The 17,340-nt window shown below is 42.1% G+C and overlaps 1 protein-coding gene across 1 annotated transcript in view; it reads right to left on the bottom strand.

Moving 5' to 3' along the window:
• Positions 1 to 5,278: 5,278 nt before the first annotated feature.
• Positions 5,279 to 17,340, bottom strand: part of LOC124613657 (venom allergen 3-like) — an 89,206-nt gene continuing 77,144 nt past the window's right edge. Inside the window, exon 4 of the mRNA XM_047142373.1 lies at positions 5,279 to 5,745. Within this exon, the coding sequence (XP_046998329.1) occupies positions 5,517 to 5,745 (229 nt within the window). The 3' untranslated portion in view covers positions 5,279 to 5,516. The remainder of the gene's footprint in view (positions 5,746 to 17,340) is intronic.

Below are 17,340 nucleotides of genomic sequence, written 5' to 3'. Positions count from 1 at the left end.
TCCTCAGGTTACCAGTATCACTGAAGAAAGAGATTGGTGCTTCATCTGCCAAACTCATCTATTGAAAACAACTCACTATTCCTGGAGATTTCATGGGGGAAGCACCACAATGCTTTGACGCTTCTATTGGTAGAATGTCTGAGCATCCTTATGGCCAACATCCAACCATCCTCACTGACACATCATGGCACTAGTAAAGTATTTGTACACACTGATGTGATGCACTGAACACGTCATGTTGTGCACTAACGTGGTACAGCCACCACTTTGGCTGCCCTACTTTGGGGCCACACCACGTGATCACCTGCAGTGAAAAAGGATTCTACATTGAGTACAACAGCAAGCCGCTTGCACCACTACTAACAGGAAGGCCCTCCAGCAACACCTGCAACTGCACCAGCTTCTGACAGCTGCCACTGCACTGCCATGTGTGCCTCAGTCTCCACCCACCTTGCTTAAGCAGCCGTCGCAGTCGCCTGGACCACGCCCACTACAGGCAAAACCGAGCACCCCCGTGCCAGTTGCTGGCAGACTATGTCACAAGTGCTGGACTTTGTATCTGCTTCAACCACCTGTGCTGTGGAAGAATGAAGTCACACCACATGACACAGCCCACATGTGCATCAGCCGTTGGATGGGATTAGAATATGCAGTCTGTCTTGTTAAATTGCAACTGCAAAGTACACAACGGCTCGAGGATAAGAAGATGGTTATCAGCTCCAAGTGCATGTATGTCCATTGGTTCTCCCACAGTTACACTATCAGACCACAAGCTCAATCACTGAGGAGTATTCACCCTCCATGAACAGCATTCAAGCACATCTATTGTGCAATGCCCATTACTGTCCATGCGATCGCAAGAGCACAGACTTTCATTATTAGAAAATATTGTTAATTTATTTTGTAGTCCTTTGCCACAAATAAATATACCATTGTGCAGTCATGTTTTCTGGCAATTACCATCACCACATCCTACACCCAGAGCACAGTGTGTGGGTGTGGCAAGAAAATGGGCCCACTGCACCACTAACTTGTAAGCAGCAATTCCACACATTCCCACTTCAAGACCTTGCTTGGAACATACTTGTCTAAGCCATATGAACAATAATGACTGGTCAATTTGTCCATTTTATCAATTGAAAGGCAAGTTTCAAATGAAATATACTTCAACAACATTATTCATAATTTCGGTAAAATAAAAGCATAAAAATATGTCCTATAACAATATGAATAACAACTACTCCCTCATACTTAAGTTATGAAAGTAACTGAAATTATAACTGTAGAAGCTATGTTTACAGACATTTAAAATGAAAGGTAATTTACTTATTCTATTCTTTATTATTTCTCTGCACCTTAACTCATGACTGCTGTGCTAGATGATGATTCATATTGCTTCTCACCTATAGCTTTAAGTATATATATTAAAATTACTAGAGCTTAGACTATACATATTATAAATAGTTGATTTTTTTGTTGGCCATTACATTCATAATATTCTTTTTTTTTTTTTTTTACAAAATGTACACTAAGCAGACCAGGTGCCTCATTTAGTTATGCTGACCTAGGCCTCTGATGGGCTTAACCTAATAGTTTCAGACACAGGTTTCCATATGCAGTTTATTTCTCTCCTGGAATGCTCTGAAACCTCCAATGTTTTTCAGTATGCAAGAGAAAAATAAATGGCGGATGGAAACCCATGTCTGAAACCATCATTCACCAAGGCAACAAAGCATCACACTCATAAGAGACAAAGTCTATCTATGCAGCAGCTAGCTCTGTTTTCTCCACTGGCATTCATCAATCAGTCATGATCACTGAATAAGAAACAACACTCCAAGGCATACCACCTATAGTCCATCAGCATACAAAGTCACATTTTCTGCTGAAGGGGTAGCCTTGCAGCAGGTGCTGGCACCAATTAACTTCAACACTCTGTAACATTGTTGGATGATGTTTCTGGGCACAGGTTCATACCCTCAGTTTGTTTGTCAAGACCAACTCTACAACTCATCAAACTTTGTTGATATAGCTTTGTAATACCCTTTATATCTGTGTGTGTGTGTGTGTGTGTGTGTGTCTGTGTGTGTGTCTGTGTGTGTGTGTCTGTGTGTGTGTGCACACATATCTCTCTTTATATGTATATATTTTTGTATGTATATATAAACATTTTTCAAAGATTGTTGAAATTTCTTTTAATGGGGGTATTTATTTTCTATTCGGAGAGTAGAACAATTACGTCGACATGTACACACTTCTGGCATGTTACTGAGTGTGTGATGACAGTACAAGAAAGCAGGAGATGAGGATGAAGTGTTTTCTCTAAATGCTGATCAGTTATTAAAATAAATGTACAATAGTCTTCAAAGAAGTTACACAAATGAATGATAAAGTATACAACTAGCTATTAGCCTATAAACGCAAGTTGACATTGTGAAAAGAATACACAATAGTACTTTTTTTTGTCACAGAGATAACAATTCATCAGTCTAAAGGAACTGTAGTGCCACTTTTCTCAGATTTGTCATACTCCCGGAATGATAGTGAGAATGATGGGAACACCAGAGTAAAAGTGATGCCTTGATTTCTGACTTGTGCAACCTGCAACATTGGACTCGTATTCACTTTGTTACTGACCTCTAGTGTAACTCCCACTGCAGGGAGCCCTTTTATACACTCCTGGAAATGGAAAAAAGAACACATTGACACCGGTGCGTCAGACCCACCATACATGCTCCGGACACTGCGAGAGGGCTGTACAAGCAATGATCACACGCACGGCACAGCGGACACACCAGGAACCGCGGTGTTGGCCGTCGAATGGCGCTAGCTGCGCAGCATTTGTGCACCGCCACCGTCAGTGTCAGCCAGTTTGCCGTGGCATACGGAGCTCCATCGCAGTCTTTAACACTGGTAGCATGCCGCGACAGCGTGGACGTGAACCGTATGTGCAGTTGACGGACTTTGAGCGAGGGCGTATAGTGGGCATGCGGGAGGCCGGGTGGATGTACCGCCGAATTGCTCAACACGTGGGGTGTGAGGTCTCTACAGTACTTCGATGTTGTCGCCAGTGGTCGGCGGAAGGTGCACGTGCCCGTCGACCTGGGACCGGACCGCAGCGACGCACGGATCCACGCCAAGACCGTAGGATCCTACGCAGTGCCGTAGGGGACCGCACCGCCACTTCCCAGCAAATTAGGGACACTGTTGCTCCTGGGGTATCGGCGAGGACCATTCGCAACCGTCTCCATGAAGCTGGGCTACGGTCCCGCACACCGTTAGGCCGTCTTCCGCTCACGCCCCAACATCGTGCAGCCCGCCTCCAGTGGTGTCGCGACAGGCGTGAATGGAGGGACGAATGGAGACGTGTCGTCTTCAGCGATGAGAGTCGCTTCTGCCTTGGTGCCAATGATGGTCGTATGCGTGTTTGGCGCCGTGCAGGTGAGCGCCACAATCAGGACTGCATACGACCGAGGCACACAGGGCCAACACCCGGCATCATGGTGTGGGGAGCGATCTCCTCCACTGGCCGTACACCACTGGTGATCGTCGAGGGGACACTGAATAGTGCACGGTACATCCAAACCGTCATCGAACCCATCGTTCTACCATTCCTAGACCGGCAAGGGAACTTGCTGTTCCAACAGGACAATGCACGTCCGCATGTATCCCGTGCCACCCAACGTGCTCTAGAAGGTGTAAGTCAACTACCCTGGCCAGCAAGATCTCCGGATCTGTTCCCCATTGAGCATGTTTGGGACTGGATGAAGCGTCGTCTCACGCGGTCTGCACGTCCAGCACGAACGCTGGTCCAACTGAGGCGCCAGGTGGAAATGGCATGGCAAGCTGTTCCACAGGACTACATCCAGCATCTCTACGATCATCTCCATGGGAGAATAGCAGCCTGCATTGCTGCGAAAGGTGGATATACACTGTACTAGTGCCGACATTGTGCATGGTCTGTTGCCTGTGTCTATGTGCCTGTGGTTCTGTCAGTGTGATCATGTGATGTATCTGACGCCAGGAATGTGTCAATAAAGTTTCCCCTTCCTGGGACAATGAATTCACGGTGTTCTTATTTCAATTTCCAGGAGTGTATAAAGATGCAGTCTTTGTACCTTTCACTTAACTTGTAAAAACCTCTAAAAACTTTGTAAATAGTTGAAATGTTGCAAACTAAGAGTACCAGTTGTCAAGGTATAACTTTCAATGCGGTCATCAATAATGTTTGCTTTCTTCCATGCAGATATCATGTTATTGAATGTGTCTCAGTACCATAACCAAACGAAAAATAAAAATATGGCATTTCAGTCTTTGATTGCTATTTTTTTAATTTTCAATAACTGGTTTAAAGCTAGCTACCCATCTTCAGATCTGTTAGATAAAGTTAAAAATATAATTAACAAGAGAGATTATATAGTTACTGATAGACTATCTTAATTTACAAAATTTTTTTTCAGAATGAATTAAAATGCAAATGTATCATATATTGCAGTTACAGAGTAACCTTTCAGTACAGAACTACTGGTTCACTGTCATAACTAAAGTAATTTTTAATCTGTTAAAATCTTATATCTGTAGAAATTGTGCATATGTCCTAAGAGGTTGTTTTATCACCATACATATTAATGGCGGATATACTTTTTAATAATAAGACAATTTGTAAAGAAATAACATTTACATAATCTTTTTTGAGTGCACCATGAACTGAAATAATTTTCTGTAAACTAAGATAATTCTATCAGTAACTATATAATCTCTCTTGTTAATTATATTTTTAACTTTATCTATCAGATCTGAAGACGGGCAGCTAGCCTGAAACCAGTTACTGAAAATAAAAAAATAGTGATCAAAGACTGAAATGCCATATTTTTATTCAAAGAACAATTGTGGCTATCCTAGTAAGACAATCATGTCTTGTTTTGATAAAACGATGAATTGCTGCAATCTGTATAAAAAGGCAGGTTCAGTGACATCTTGCCCTTAGTGCATTATACTGTTGCAATTTAGATAACTCATTCATTAGTGAACATTACATGTTATATGTCAAATGATTTTCAATCAATATAATTACATGTTTTGAGTCCACACAAATACAGATGAATAAAGGTGAGCCAGTTTGGTTTGGAAGCATTTTTCTTGCAACATAAAACAAGGATAATTTAAATGGCTACTGTTATCTGATCCAATAAATACAGAAAATTACTAGTTATTTCCAGCATTTTAATTTTTATAAGAAGATTAAAAACAATTGAGGTGTCTATTAATTTTAGGTGTTAACAGTTTAAGGTATGTAGAGCACAAATGCTGATTAGAATACAAATCAGTAATACCAGTAACAATACAAGAATAATAACTGACAATTTCACAAACAAATTTGAATTGTTTTGTGACATTCACCACCACCATCACTTGTTATTTGACATCCACTGTCAGCTGACAGTAGTTGGGTGTGCCAGACAGAGTACTATTATAACACAGATACATTGTAGTTAGGCTTGAACAAACTATAACCACTAAGCACAAAGTGAAGTATAATTGCTATGACAGCCATTGGCACATCTGGAGCAGCTTTGTCCAGTGATGTACACAGATTGGCCAATGAAATTCCCCGCTGGTCCATAGTTGCACACATACAGCTGTGAAGTCCAGCCACCTGGTTCAGTAAATGCTGTGTAGCCACATCCAATGTAGCGTGTGACAGCCCATACAACTTGTGAATAATGGCCAGTTGCTGCACTGAATCTGCAACACATTAAAAGTAGACACAATTAGGAGGAGACATTGTTCTCCACATGTTGAATGGAAGAATGGATGAATTAGAGTAGGAAACGGATGAAGGGATACTGTGAGAAAAAAATTGCTGCACATGTTCAAATACCCTCCCTACTCATGCACAATGAACCAAATGAATAAGAAATTAAAATCCATAGTAATACAAACAATTAGCAAAGAAGTGGCACTGTCTGGAATGATTTGAGGCTGCTCACCATCTCTTCCTGTTGTTTACATCTACATAAATATTCTGCAAATGATTGAAGTATATTGCATTATTCCCTCTTCCATTCATCCATCGACCGTGTGAAGAAAGACTGTTTAAATGACTGTGAACACTGCAGTTAGTTCAATCTTGTCAGCACAGTCGCTACCTGAGCGACACTTGCGGTGATGCGGATTACACTGAGGTGATAAAAGTCATAGGTTGCCTCCTAATAACATGTCAGACCCCCTTTGCCTGGTGTAGTGCAACAACTTGGTGGTACATGGACTCAACAAGTCATTGGAAGCCCCTGCAGAAATATTCAGTCATGCTGCCTCTATAGCTGTCCATAATTGCAAAAGTGTTGTTGGTACAGGGTTTTGTACACAAACTGACCTCTCAGTTATGTCTCATGAATGTTCCAGGGGATTCATGTTAGGCAACATGGATGGTCAAATGATTCACTCAAATTGTCAAGAATGTTCTTCAAACCAATTGCATACAATTGTGGCATGATGACATGACACATTGTCATCCATAAAAGTTAATAGTTGTTTGGGAAAATGAAGTCCATGAATGGCTGCAAATGGTCTCCATGTAACCAAACATAACCATTTCCAGTCAATGATCGGTACAGTTGAACCAGAGGACCCAGTCCATTCCATGTAAACAAAGCCCACACAATTATGGAGCCACCACCAGGTTGCACAGTACCTTGCTGACAACTTGGGCCCATGGCTTCATGGGGTCTGTGCCACACTCAAACCCTGCCACCAGCTCTGATCAACTGAAATCAGCATTCATCTGACCAAGCCATTGCTTTCCAGTCATTTAGGGTCCAACCGGTAAGGCCGTGAGCCCAGGAGAGGAGCTGCATGCGAAGTCGTACTGTTGGCAAAGACACTGCTGCGGCCTACTGCTGCCATAGTCCTCTGCAGCATGGTTCAAAATACTACATTTGTCGTGCATCCCACATTGATTCCTGCATTTACTTCACATAGGGTTGCTTGTCTGTTAGCACTAACAACTCTGTGCAAACACCGCAACTCTCAGTCATTAAGTGAAGGCTGTCAGCCACTGCACTGTCCGTGGTGAGAAGTGATGCCTGAAATTTGATATTCTTTGCACACGCTTGACACTGTGTATCTTGGAATATAGGATTCTCTAACAATTTCCGAAATGGAATGTCTCATGCATCTAGTTCCAACTACCATTCGACGTTCGGAGTGAGTTAATTCCCATCGTGTGGCCATAATTGCAACCCTTTCACATGAATCACCTGCGTACAAATGACAGCTCTGCCAATGCACTGCCTTTTTATACTCTGTGTATGCGATACTACTGCCACCTTTATATATGCACATTGTCAGTTCTGTGTATTCCCTGATTCTCCACTTAATACTTTGTAAGTAGGCTCTCCCCCAGCAGTTGGCGACTGTCTTAAAATGTCTGAAAAATCAGATTATTCAGTTAGTGAGCCAAACAGACCTGTCATCATTCATACTACTGTTCTTTGTATTCGTGCAGTATCATTTTTTAGTCCTAGTTCGTATGAGTTCCATACAATTAAGCAACATTCAAGGATGGCTGCATAAGTGCATTTAAGCAATTTCCTTTGTAGACTGAAAACATTTTCCCAGCACCCTACTTTTGGATGGACACTTTATCTACGATTGGGCCCACGGTGTCATTACACCTCAGATATTCATGAATTGTTAGACCCAAGTAATTGTATGAGCTGACTCTGATTTTAATTGTGACTCGGTGATATTGTTGTCACAAAATACTACTTTTCTGAGGTTTATGAAGTGCACAGTTTTATATTTCTGTGCATTTAAAGCAGGAATCACTGACTAATCACTACCCACATTTCCAAAGCACTCTTCTGCAATCCCACTATGTTTCATTTCAGTGTTCACTATCAAGCAGTGAATGATATAACTGGTCAAGATTTTGAGTCCAAGTCTATTTATTAATAACTGCTAAATTCAAGTATCATCCCAGATGAAGGCATGCCATTGCTTTGGTCAATTTCGTAGCTTGTTTATTTGTTTACGTATGTTAATGGTAAGCTGGCCATTCAGCTCCATAGTCCTGGATAGGTAGAAGTCTGAAGGTTTCAGCTGGTAGTCATTTGTTTTTAGCTGCAGCCAACATTACCAACTTGACAACACGTTATGAGGTAGCCATTGTCATAAGCAGTGTTACTGTTTTTCACTTCTGCCTGTTTCGTACTCTTTCCTTCTCAAGTTTATGTAACTGTTGCAGTTAGGATCTTTATTAAATATATCATTATATGAGAAGATTTTGCTTTCAATTACAAAAAACCCTGAAGTCTTTTTTACCTCCTTGCATGACTTTTGCTTTCACAGAAGTTTCCCCCAAATGGCTCCTCACACCGTTGGGGCTGGGCTGCCTTTTGCAACTCCCTGCAACTCTCTGTGGCAATCAACCAACTAGCAGATAACACATTGTAATCATTACAAGTATTGCATAAATTTGACAAATAATTTGTATAAGTACCTGCATCTGGGTTTCAAGCTGGATCCACCGTTTACATTCGATGCTGAGGTGCTGTTCCAGAACATGGAGTGCCTCAGCAATTATGTTCATATGTGAGTGGAAATTGAAAGTAGCCATGGAAATTGAAAGTAGCCTGGGGCAGCAGTGAGTGTTTGGGCTGAGAATGGAGGCATGCCAGGGTAACCCATGCGGTTGTGTGAATCGCTGTGCCAAGGGGGCCGTAGTGTCTAATGCACATGCCTTGTAAGCAGGAAACCCGTGTTTGATTTCCAGTGTTGGTACATATTTTCACTCATTGCTTCATTCTTGATACATAAAATTAAATTTGTTTCAACACATCACCATTTCACAAAAACTTAATATTTTTCAATTAACCTATGTATACAGATAGAAAATATATTGAAAATGATTTATAGAATATTATTGTCTTAAAAGTCCATTAGGAGGACTTCAGGGATTCCTACCTATGACCAATGTTCGGGCTGCAAGGGGTCCTTCCACCTGATTTTGTGGTTGCAGGAAGTATCTGATGTGGACACAAACATGATTTCTTAAAGACATAAGTGTAAGTAAAGGCACTAAATCATCAGATTGGTAAAGTTGAGTAGAAAGGTAATTTTGAGGATTAGAACTATCTATACTACATATGAGAGTTTATTATGGAGCACGTTCCATGGTGGTTGTTCTACTTGTTTACCTGAGGTATTACTTATGGTCTCCATATGGTGACGAGAACTGTCGCACTGCACTTGATGTCATTCCAAGTGCAACAAAGAGACTGGTGCACTGTACGTAACTCCAAGGAATGTAAATGACTTGAACATAATATATTGTATATTGTGAAGATCTGTTATATCTTGTTTTAATAGCTAGTTGTTTAACTGGATAAATTTCACAGTCTGAACTGGAAGTCAGCCTAACATAAAGGCACACGCTAATGACTAATACCCTATTTTATGTATAGGCAATGTTTAATAAACTCCAAGATCCACTTCAGTAGCTGACATAACCTCTGCAGTAAATGCAACCTTGTTGTTACTGTGCCTCATCGGTACACATGTGGAGATAGAATTATCAACTGGAGGCTGACCAGGAGAAAACTGCTCAGATAACAAGGACTTCCACAAACAATGTACCAAGTAACATTTTCTACAGACCAGAAGCAAGTTACCACCCTCAGGCGAAAAAATAACACAGTGACGTATACCAGCTACATTTTTAACAATATCGGAAGCAATGAATGTCTTGAGTACAAAATCTATATGGAACCTGAATTCCAAAAAACGCTTAAGTACCCAAACCACAATACGAAATATGGTAACATGATATGAATTGTCTGCAACAGAATGGGTAGATTTTAGGGACATGTGGATTTCTTATCGAGAGTGGATGGGTTAGACCACAAAGCACTAGCAGTGCCATGGAAAGGCCCCACTGCTCCTGCAAGGTGTTCCCGACCCTAACCTTCCCCACAACTCACGTATGAAAAATTAATCAATATTACAGCAGATACAAGAATATGATGGCAAACATTTGGTGTCTGTTACAAAGGAAGATGTTGAACTCCCTAAGGGTGCTGTTAGAAGTCTGAAACTGACAAAAATGACAAGGCAGTGAAGTACTTTGTGGTGTTGCTGTTCGGGACTGCCCTTCTGTCGAAATAATTTTGCCTGGAGGAGACTAAGCTGTATACATCAAGGATTAATTGATTGATTAAATTGGGTCTGGTAATTGATAAAGAGGAACCTCAGGCTGCTATTGTTAAATATTGAATATCATTCCTCATTCTATGAATGCTGTAAATGATTATGGCAATAAGCTGTCACCTTATTCATATCACTCCTTTGTAAGCTAGTCATTTTTGTCACTGTTTTTGTGGGGAAAAAAGGTGGTTACCCTGTCTAACTGCAATGCTGGGGTCCAGGTTCAATTCCTGGCTGGGACAAAGATTTTATTTTCTTGGGGAGTGGGTGCTGTGTTGTCATCATCATCAACAATGTCACCAAAATGGTATTGGATAAAAGACTTGCACTACGTGGCTAAATAACCCTAGAAGAGGGGTACTGGCCAGTGATGTCGTTAGATCATTGCATTTCATAAATTCCAATTGTAATTCCAAGTTATCAGAATACTGATTTAGCAGACACTGTCATTAAACCAAGACTTGAGAAATTTTTTCATATAGTCAGGGGTTCAATGACTGCTGTAGAGCAGATATGTATTTTATTCTTAATATTAAAAATCAAGATGATGAAACTAAATATGGAAAAACTCTAGCAACTGTACTTTGCAACTGTCAAGAAGCAAGTCCCTGCCTCTTGCACTGTGCAAAACCCTGCGATAAACAGCCATTCCCCCCCCCCCCCCCCCCATCCACCCCCAAATGTTCTCAAATAAGCCTATCATGGCCCATCATTGTTACAATGCCAATCATGTTTTCTAGCAAGGAGACCCGATCTTCCTCAACCAATCACTGCAGTGCAGTACATATTTTGTTCTCTGAATGCCTGGAGGTCCTGTAGCCAAACCCCTGGTGCATTTCACAAGATGAGGGCAGCTTCCTAGTGAGAAAAATCTCCATCTAGTCCATAAAACAATTTAGTGGGCACTGATTTGGTGAGGCGTGGTGGCATTTAAGGAACATGGCATGCAGAGAAGTTGATCATCCCATCTCACACGGTAGGTAAACACATTAGCTGGGTGCCAGCCCGATGCCACTTTACCTGGAGCCGCACGTGGGATAAGGAGACCAGGCTCCCTCTTTCATTCTTGCTTCACCGTGACTAGTGACTGTTATGATGTTTTAATTGAGACATTTTCCTTATGTTGTGTCACACTATCCCTTACCATAAGTGAGCCACAAACGGCAAAAAATGATCTTCTGTGAGTGGTGCGCAATGAAAGGAAAGGTGCCTTCGGGGCAGGCCACTGTCATTGTAATACTCGTCAGGACTTCCCCTTTCATTTTGTTTCAGCAATTATCACACAGTTTCATACGCCTTTGGTGTATCTAAATTTTCTCTGGTAGTCAGTAATCTGATGGACTATTAGGGTTAGGGTAAACCACTGATTGAGCTCAAATTACTTGCAGACTTGAATAGCAGTAGTAGAAGTAAATACGGCTAAAGAGACAGATTTTTGGACGCTGGATGTGACCATTGCATTAGGGGCAGCTTTAGAACTTTCCCCGAGCAGCATGCGAGTTCGCTGACCCTTCTCTTTGCTAGCCTGACTTCGTAGTCACCAAAACTGGCCATGTGCCTGGCAGGGTAGTGGTTTATGGACCGCCATTCTGAGGGCCGGCCTTGTTCCACTATGCGGCCAAGCAAGAGGGTGGGAATGCCATGGCTTAATGCAAAATAACACTTTTCTAGGAACTGGTGGCGCTGGGCATCCTGGCGCTGGCCTAACCACTTTAGGTATTCCTGTAACCTCGAGGACGAAATGCTGACTCTGAAACTCCACAAGGAAAGCCGGACAAACGTCCAGACATGTTCAGTTATACCAAGAGCCAAGAAACACAAGCAATAAAACAGAACTACTGCTTCGATGGGACGTAACTGATATGCATGAGAAATATGCAGTCCAGTCCTGTGTCTCGGTTTTGTTGTCGGGGTGTGACTCACTATTCCTCACTATCTTTTCTCCACAAAGAAGTTGCACACACACACACACACACACACACACACACACACACACACACACACACACACACACACATATTTAAACGTGGAGGTGACACCAACCTCTCACAACACAAAAGTATGACCCAATGCACAGCGGTGAGGTTGGGCTCGGTGGCCTCCTTAGCATTTCACGAATCCAAATTCAGCTCACACAACTCAGGCGCTGCTAAGCACACTTGAAAAAGACACCACAGAAAACTGTCACATTGACCAAGGGTGTGCCCATATGCACTATAAACTTATCAGGAGATAGGTGGAATGCTATGAGAGTTTGCCTGTCATAAGCACTCGTAAGAGTGGTAAGCACCCTACAGAACCACCAGAGACACAAGACTGGCCCAGCTTTCACACATGCCAGATGACGATTCCCCCATCAAGGATGCAAAGGCCAAAATCATACATGTAACAGTCATGACTCCAGAAAGAGAATGCATTCGCCCAAACACCAATAAGTACCACTTATAATTATGGCGTTCACATTCCAGATCAGAGCTTCATGAGAAAAAGCAGTTACAGAACAAAAAGAAAAAAAAAACAAAAAAAAAAAAAACCACACAAGTTTGAGATGGATGTGACACTGAAAAATGACAAAGATGAAATGCAGTAGTCAGACACCAATGCCCTTTACAACCTTGTTTTCACTCAAGCCATATAACCAAAAATAAACCCTATATAACACCTGATGTTTACCCAATTACATTTACAAAACATAAAAAACAATACCAAAAACTTCTACTACTTAACAGTTGTGTGATACAGTACGAAGACGATCTTCTATGAAGTGCTTCACATGACAAACGTGGTGAAGGCCGATCGACCTTTTTGTCTTCAATGATTCCAATTCCAGGGCGTTTTTGTGAGCGATTCTGTGCACTCACAGACTGCGAACCTTTTCGTGTCCCCCTATCATCAATTTTGTGGAGGGCTACGGTTATGTGTGTTGTGTGAGGGATTAGGTGGACGAATCTCAAACGCCTCTCCTACAGTGCTGACTCCTGTTTGGACCATGCCAACCTCCAAAAGCTTACTGGTTCTGTTCCCGCTCCTGCCAGTTGCGATCATAGTGCTGCACATTATCCCCTGCTTGGCTCCGGTACCCGTAATTTCTGTGGTCGGGTTGAGGTGCTCTTTCCTCAGTCCCTCCCTGTGGACCGTGGCACTCATGCGCCAATCCTTGTTCTTAGGCAGTTGCAGGTTGTCGCTGTCATTGTGTCTGCATTTATCCTTGGATTCTGCCTCTCGTATACCAATCCCAACTTACTGAGTAAACATTTGAAAGTTTCAATGTTGTCTCTGCACCTACTAATTAGTGCCTGTTAGTACTGCATGGGGAGCTTCGAGAAACAGAAACGAATAATTTCCAACAGGCTGCAGGGTGCATCCAAGAATTGGTTCTTCTTTAATAACACCTCGAACATTTTTACCATTCCTTTGTATCTCAAAGATTCGAGTTCAGATCACATCATAATCTCCTGTTTTACTCCATCCTGCATTTCTTGTGACCAATAGGTAGCGAGAAATGCTCCCTTGAACTCTTCGAATGTGGTGCACTTTGGCGCAACATCTCGCACTATTCTGGTGGCCGTTCCCTCAATATGCATGCAGATGAATTCCAGCTTTGCATTGAGGGGCCATGAAGTGGCAACGACCAGATGAATCGTCCAATCCAAATTTTAGGATGTAACCCGCTACCATTTTTCCTAAAATTTAGAAATATTATGCTAGACAGAAAATGCTTCTGGTCGAATGTAGGTTAGACCCTCGCACTTGAGAATCTGTCAGCTTCCGTCACGGGGATTGGATCCAGATGGTGGGGCACTTTGTGTCCTCTGTGGCCGACACATCTACCAGAATTCTCTGGAAACATGTCCAGCGTATTCCTACCCGTCGGGTGAGAGGTATCGTATGAGTGAGCACAACACTCAGCAGAAGACGTGGCTTGCATCACACTGCTCCGTGAACCACCCAGTGGCATTGCTCATGTCATTGAAGCTTCACAGCTACGTAATTGTTCCACCGCCCAAGGTCTCTAAGTCTTTGTCTGCAACTTTTCCCCTAGTTGGGCTAGTTGATCGTTTACTTTAGCAATATTCTCTGTGTTGGTCATCACTGCCAAATTTCCCTGTGCCAAGACTTTTGAACTTTTGTCTGCGACGGAGCTCTCTCATTTTGCTCTGTTGTCAGCAGCAATAGCGATCTTTTTCACACCTGCTGCCTCTTTTTGGGCAAGGAGAGCAACTTTCTTTGCCTCTGTCCTGAGTTTGTGTACATCAGAAAGTTTTGCCCCAAACTCATCATTCATTCACTAATCTGCTCCTTTAATGTGATCGCCTCCTCCCTCCATTTTCTTTCTGAATCTATCTGCTTCTTAAGCTCACCTAGGAGAGCGAAGACTGGATAAGGTTCCAGTTCATAATGCGTACCAGCCATTGGCGAAGCAACCCGTGATTGTTGAGCGCAGCTGCACTGGTGTCGCACTGTGTGTCTGCCTTCTATCTCCCTTTCTGAATTTCTACTCGTGACTAATATGTCTAAATTACCATGGTCATTTCCACCATCAGACTCGTCACGACTGTTAATTCCCTGTTCTGATTGTGCATAATCTATCAGCACCGAGGACTGAATGCCTATCATACGTGTTTGGGCCTGACTGTTCCATGGGAAGCCCTTCCAACAAGTCACCAGAAGGGTTGACGTCACCGTTATTAGCATGTTCCATCATATTTCCTGAGTCTACTAGACTTTGGCCATGAAGTAACTTCGCTTTTCTCCTTGTCAACATTCACAGCAATGGGGAATAAAAAAGAAATTATTTTGCATGACCCGAAAAGAGAACAACAAAAAAACCAAACAAAAAACAAAAACTATGCATATGTAAGCACACCTAATAGTATCTGACTCTCAAATACACTAAACAAAAACACACAATTACCCCACAAAAAGAAGAGTTTTTGCACCACAGGTAGCAACACTGAACTGTCAAATTTGTTAATGTGCTACAGAATCCACAAAACCAAAACATGAACAAAAATAAATATGTTACATAACAAAAGAAAAAATTTTTTTCTCATCTGTGCCAGCTCTAAGTACTACCTCGGAACTAAAAAAATGGGACTGAAATGCAAAAAGAAAAACACAAATGTAATTACATAATGATTACTGTTATCAGAGGGAACCGAGGGGAAAATCGATCCTGGCAGGGTCACCAACACACAAGCTAGCCTGTGGTGGTGGCAGTTCTCCATCTGCAAATGACTAAAAAGTTGTAACCACCACACCCAAGAGGTTCCACATTTCTCAATAGCGCAAGGAAATCTGACTAGTGGCCCCAGTGTGGATCACCCCCGAGTTGGATAACTTGACATACTTTAATTTAATTCCTTGAAACCCACAACAAAATAAATGACATCGTAGGGAATGAGAATGGGTGTTGTTGAAAAATTAACAACAAGCAAACTGCTGTATCACAAAGAGATTTGTTAATTAATATCAAGGTCAAGAGAGAAAAAACATATAAACATAAACTTCAGCTGTATAACATATCATCAACACGAACTCAGGTTGGTTAGCAATAGACTTGGGGAACCTAATTGGAACTTATGTGTAAATGAGACTGGCTATTGTGAGTGGAAAGATGTCAATCTAGGCAAACACACTCTGATGTAACGTTTCACTGATTGTTCTCTCACACCAAAATATAATTAAGCATACAATGGACACTGGGAGTGACTACTGTGATTACAAGGCTGCTATGAAAAAAGATGGTTGTGAAAACGATTGATAGGCTTCTGAGTTTGCCGAAGCTGCGCAACAAAACCAGTATAGCCGGTGAAAGACGAGATGCTGTTGTCAGCGTGCGGGCGCTGCTGAAACGCCGTACTGTTGGAGATGACCCTACGTCTGCTGGTGATTGTCTCACATACGTGAAAATATAAAGTTTTGACCAGGTGTCCGGATGTCTTTACAATTAACTGCTCTCCCATAGAAATGGAAGAGCTCTAGTAACTGTACTCCACGACAGTCGAGAAGCAAGTTCCTGCCTCTCCTGCTGCTGCCCCCCTCCCCCCTCCCCCAATGTTCTCGTACCTACCATGGCCCAACAAATGTGACATCCAGAGAAATTCATTGTCCTGTCTCACAAGGTATGCTATTCTTGTAATAATCACATTAGCTGGGTGCCTGCCCAATGCCACTCTACCTGGACTCGCACACGGCATAAGGAGATCAGGTTCCTACACCATGTCCACTCACTAATAAAGCAGTTAGGCCGGCGTCAGGATGCCCAGTGCCGCCAGTTTCTAGAGAAGTGTCATTTTGCAATCAGCAACAGCATTCCCAACCTCTTGCTTGGCCTCTAGCGGAACAAGGCCGGCCACCAGAATGGCGGCCCATAAACCACTGCAGTTTCGGTGACTACAAAGTCAGGTTAGCAATGAGAAGGCTCTGCAAACTCGCTTGCTGCTTGGGTAAAGTTGTCCCTAATGCAATGGTCACCTCCAGCATCCAAAAATCTGTCTCTATAGCCATGTTTATTTATACTACTGCTGCTCAAGTCATGCTAGTAATATGAGATCAATCAGTGGTTTACCTAACCCTAATAGTACCCCAGATTACTGTCAATCAGGGAAAATTTAGATACACCTAAGACGAATGAAACTGTATGATAATCACCGAAATATAGTGAAAGGGGAAGTGCCTGACGGGTATTATCATGGCAGTGGCCTGCCCGGAAGGTACCACCAAGTTTCGAACGGAAGAATGGACAGATTAGAAACGTGGTTTATCTTAGGATTTGATCATGTTTCAGAAATAAATAATCAATAGGAAATCATAGATGGTAAACTTAAACAAGTACATAATATAAAGACAGAACAGGACAAAATGTTGCGAAGAACTGATGCTTTAGGAAGTGAATTATCAGGCACTAAAACACTTTTAAGTAAATATGGAAGTAGAATATACATGTTTTGTACTTCATTATTAATGAATTAGAACCTAAATTGCGAAAATGTGAACTAGAAATGGAGTTAGAGAGTAAAGAAGTGCACATGAAGCCCAAAGATTTTTTGAAAGCAGGTCAATGTTCCCACCAACTGCAGTTGTGAGGGAGCTTCAGCAACAAATAGCAGCAGGAATTTTATTACTATTACA

The sequence above is a fragment of the Schistocerca americana genome, chromosome 4 (genome assembly GCF_021461395.2).
Source record: "Schistocerca americana isolate TAMUIC-IGC-003095 chromosome 4, iqSchAmer2.1, whole genome shotgun sequence".
NCBI classification, from domain to species: domain Eukaryota; kingdom Metazoa; phylum Arthropoda; class Insecta; order Orthoptera; family Acrididae; genus Schistocerca; species Schistocerca americana.
The sequence above is the reverse complement of the archived record's forward strand: the minus strand, read 5'-3'. Positions and strand labels throughout refer to the sequence as shown.